Source organism: Pteropus vampyrus, unplaced genomic scaffold (genome assembly GCF_000151845.1).
Source record: "Pteropus vampyrus isolate Shadow unplaced genomic scaffold, Pvam_2.0 Scaffold56, whole genome shotgun sequence".
NCBI lineage: Eukaryota > Metazoa > Chordata > Mammalia > Chiroptera > Pteropodidae > Pteropus > Pteropus vampyrus.
The window spans coordinates 7,531,276-7,535,803 of record NW_011888837.1 but is presented as its reverse complement, the minus strand read 5'-3'; the positions used below and the strand labels follow the sequence as shown (position 1 = coordinate 7,535,803).

The 4,528-nt window shown below is 46.1% G+C and overlaps 1 protein-coding gene across 1 annotated transcript in view; it reads right to left on the bottom strand.

Moving 5' to 3' along the window:
- PRDM8 (PR/SET domain 8) overlaps positions 1–4,521 on the bottom strand; it is a 6,093-nt gene extending 1,572 nt beyond the window's left edge. The window contains exons 1-4 of the mRNA XM_011360638.2: positions 4,347–4,521; positions 1,893–2,113; positions 872–1,103; positions 5–456 (exon numbers count right to left, since the gene is read on the bottom strand). Coding sequence (XP_011358940.1) covers positions 5–456; positions 872–1,103; positions 1,893–2,111 — 903 coding nt within the window. The 5' untranslated portion in view covers positions 2,112–2,113; positions 4,347–4,521. The remainder of the gene's footprint in view (positions 1–4; positions 457–871; positions 1,104–1,892; positions 2,114–4,346) is intronic.
- Between the last annotated feature and the right edge of the window lie 7 nt (positions 4,522–4,528).

The window sequence follows — 4,528 nt, the reverse complement described above, 5'->3', positions numbered from 1 at the left end:
CGGCGTTGCCGTCGGGACTCAGCTCCGCCTCCTGGTGGCCGCCGCCGCTGCTGCCGCTGCTGAGGCTCCGGCCTGGGGAGCAGCTGCTGCCTCCTCCGGAGTTCTCCAGCTCCCGGGCCAGGTTGTGAAAGTCCGTGGAAGGCTTCGCGTTTCCAACCCCGGCGGCGGGCTGGTTACTGCCCTCGGGGGAGGGGGCCGGGTAGTGGTGAATAGGGCCGGCTTTGCAGAACTTGGGGCCCGGGCCCAAGGGCGCCTCCTGTTGCTGTTGCTGCTGGTCCTTGCCGCCGCCGCCGCCGCCACCGTGATCCTTGGTGCCCACGCCGCTGCCTTGCTCGTCCTGGAGGCTCCTATCAGCGCTGTGAAGTCTCTTGGGGCAGCGGAATCGTAGATGTGCCATATAAGGGAACTCAAACTGGAAACGTTGGCTGCATTCCAGGCATGTGTAAGGGGACGACCCTGCTTAGTGAGCAAACACCACACACATGCACACACATGCACACACGCACGCACACACACGCATACCACATGATTACTCAGCATCATCACCAGGCCAGTTTGCCATCAACCCCTTTACAAATCCACCACCTCTCAGGGCTTGAGTGCCTGAGAAAAGAAGATCCTGTACGACCCGACTTAACTTTCCCTCCTGATTTTTTTGGGAGAGTACAGTAATTAAGCCAAGTGTCCCCAATTTATCCTCACCTATCTGCCCCAACTTCATTATGGACTGGCTATCAGAAGTTTTGTAAGAGATGTCCAAAAAGAGGAAAGGCACGCCCATGCGCCAGAGTGAGCCCCTAGCTCCCTGGATTGCTCTCCAGGTTGCTCCCTGCTAGTTAAGGGCCCACACGCAGGTCGCAAGCCAACCTACCATTCATTTTGCTGTGGGGTCTAGAGGGGCAGAGCAACAGTAACTCAGTCAGTTCTTTCCCGTACCAAACTAGTAACTCCTCGTCTTTGGCAATCCTGCGGAGAGAGCGGTAAAACAGCTGTCCGTTTTTTATATAGGCTTCAAGGTTCTGCTCTTCTTTATCTCTGGCTGATTGGACCAGACGCAGCCACATGAGACCTTCTGAGGAACCATTTGCCGCTGAGGTGTCTACCTACAATTTAGGAAAAAAATACAAGAAGGAAGAGGGTAGAGGAGGGAGACTTTTGTGAGAGAATGATGCCAGAGGAACCAGGGCCATTTTCTCTGTTATTCTTTTCCAAAGATTTATCTGAGATCAAGATTCCAAAAACTTGACCCAAGTTGGCACCCACCCTCATGTTTGTAACCAGCAGACAAGATAACCAACTGTCCCTTGAATCGCTGCATCAGCCATATAGCCTATTTAAGTAGTCGTTTTCATATAGTGGTTGAACATTAAATGAGAGAATGTCTTCTTACAATTCAAATTAGTGTTAACCTCTTGAGAATTTAATTCTAAATTGTCCCGCATTACAAAAATGTGGGAGAATTTTGTTTGACACATGAAAAGCAAACTTAGATCTCAGAAATTATTCTGTGGCATTTCTTTCTTTACAAAGAAAAATTATTTAAGCCCAAATTAGGAAGATGAGAAAGTACTTAATATATAAATAGCCTCAACCCTGGTGAAATTTCCCCGAGTTAAGAAAGTAGCGTTCATCACTAGGAAAGCTCAGAACTGAGGCACTGATTTAGACATAACTGGCATTCCAAAGCAAATTTTGTCATTTATTCCAGAAAATCAGTTAACAATAATTTGAGTTTAATTCTCCCTTTCAATTTTTAGTGGTAAAATAGGATGACTCATATTATTGCATTTTCTACATTCAGAACATGTCTCAGCTTGTCATTAGAATGAGTCTTAGTCTGTTTTCAACAGGACATTACCCTCAAACCCTAAGCAGTACCGGTCAAGACTTACCCGAAAAATGTAAGGAACTGTTCTCTTGTCAGTGGACTTGAGAGCTATGAAAGCTATGCTGTCGTACAGTGAAGTATGGCTCAAGACACAGGGACCGAATATAGCATTCTCAGGAATGTCGCAGGTGGTGAAAACGCTGGTAAAAATATCTGTCAGACACTGTTGGACAGCCTTGGCATCTCCATCCCAGACGCCTCGCTGGATGCCCGAATCCTCCATCGCTGGAGACAGATACACAAGACAACGAAGCGGGTTGCATTACTCCTTTTGCCTTTATGAATCCAGGCGGAACATTTTAACCACTCGACAGATTTTTCTTGAATTCACCTGATTTTTGCACAGCTCTAATGTCAGAAATAAAGCCAATGGCAGATTAAATCTGGAGTATTCTGAAAATGCCAACTAAAGAGTACTTTCCCTTCCTTTTAAAAAAAATAATTGAAATAGTAGGAGCTCAGGGTGGACTGACTGCAAGAAGAAAAGCATAGGGCTAAGGAAAGACGAGATCGGGTTTTTTTTTTTGTATTAACTTGGGGGAGGATGGGGCAGGATTTCGGGGGATAGGGTAGGGGGGAACAATAGAATTTTTTACTAGTCTATAGACTGTCCTGACTGAAAGAAATTTCTAACCCTTGGGAGAAAACACCTCTCCTCTCTTATATTTTGAACTGGGTGCTGGGGAGCTGATTTTATTTATTTTTTTCTTCCAAAGAGGGGAGCAGCATTAGAGAACAGGCGGAGACGACCGAGCATGGCGAATGGATTTCAAGTGGAGTGTCAGGGCCACTGATTCCGTGTCAGCTAACCTTTTTCTGCAGCCTACAAGAGGGGACGTATGTCTGCTCATTACCATAATCCAACACTGTCCCTCTGAGGCTTTAATTAAAAGCAGCAAGCAGAGGTAATTATTTTTTCTCGACATGCTTATTTATGGATGAGGGTGAATCCCAGTTACCTTGTTATACAAGGGGGTGGATTGAGTCGCATGTGCCTCATGAAGTGAGTAGGTACAGGGCAGACCCGAAGTGTCTCCAGTCTAAAATACCGCGTGTGTAATGACTGGTGAATTCTTGCTTTCCAGATATGACCCTATCTGGGCAAGAGGGGCAGCCTGCTTGCGTAGACCTCGGTGGGCTTTCCAGCTGTTTAATCCGCAGCAATTTAGAAAGCAATGCCCCGATGGAGAGCTTTCTATTAAACTGTCATAAAGAGACATTTTTCTTCCTTTGCCACTGGACACTGCCTATGAGACTTGTTTTAAAAACACAAAACAGGTACTTAAAATTTAAACTGGCTTTCAATTAACTGCATTGTTCACTCTTTCTGACTGATTAAAAGATTCTCTCAAGTTAGTTTTTCCTTAATAATGCCACTATAGGCGGTAATTTTTGTATGTTTGGTATAATTTAAGTAGCAGGAAAGAGTAGACCTAATTCTTTTCCTGAGAAGCTATTCATTATGAAATAATATTAGTAATGTCCATTTTAATCTTAATGTCTGTTAACCAATTAATTTTGCAAATGTGATTACAAGGCAGTGTTTTTTTCTTTCCAGCTAATAGAGCATGAAACTTTGGCCAGCCTCTTTTCCCATTCACTCTGCTATATTCCCCAAATGTCAAGTATTGGGCTGTATGTACCAGACAGAAATAAAAGAAATATCCATAAAGTAGAAACTTACTTTATTATGATACAAGATCTATCCGTGGCCATTTTTACCCCACACAAGGTAGATTTTCTGATCTCCAATTGCAAATTTTAATATATTTTAAAAATCCTCCAGAACTTCTCATCTCCTTTTCAACGGAATCCTATTCTCTCAATTTCCTCAATTCAGCATTTTATGCCCCAAATTTCTCTCTTCCTTTAAAAAGTCTCTTTCACACAAGCGTTTCATTGTGCCGGGAGGTCGCCCCGTCACTTGGGGCAACAGCAGGGACGCAATCATTAAAATGCAGTTCTACCTAACAATACGGTGAAAAGATCCTCGCTACGCCGCGCTAATAGGGGTCCGCGTCGCTGAGGCGGCCGCCACGAGCATCGAGACTATCACAATAACCGCTGGGCGAGAACCTGAGCTCGCCTGCCCGCGTGCGGTCGTCTGCCACCCAAGCCTTCACAGCTCAGCATCCTTCTCTAGGCCCCAGGTTCTCATCCGCCGGGGCATCCTCTCCAGAGCCGGCTGGGCTTGCCAAAAGCCGGTTGCTGCTGCCGGCCGCTCGCCCTCCCCTGGAGGCAGGCATTGTCTGGCGGCGGCGCGCTCCCCAGTCGCTCGCTTCTCCTGCAAACTGCTCTCCACCAGCTCCTCCCTTTGTATAATCTTATTGGCAGCAGAGATCCCCTCAACAATTACTCCCCCCCCTCTTCTGGATAATGAGAGAACACAATTTTCCACTCTCTCCACCAAACCTACCTTCCTCCCATCCCCCTCCCACATCAATGCACTTAGACTTACCAAGAATAAGGTCAGGATGCAATCGCCCAAATAAGGCCACCTGAAAGCGGGAGATGCAATCGAGTGTTTCTTTTGCCTATTGTATCAGTGTATTTCCATGTCAAGAGGTGTTGATGTTGCTGTCTTGTAGACTCTGCCTAAAGAGAGGAAAGGCAGAGGGAGAGAGATGGAGAGAGAGAGAG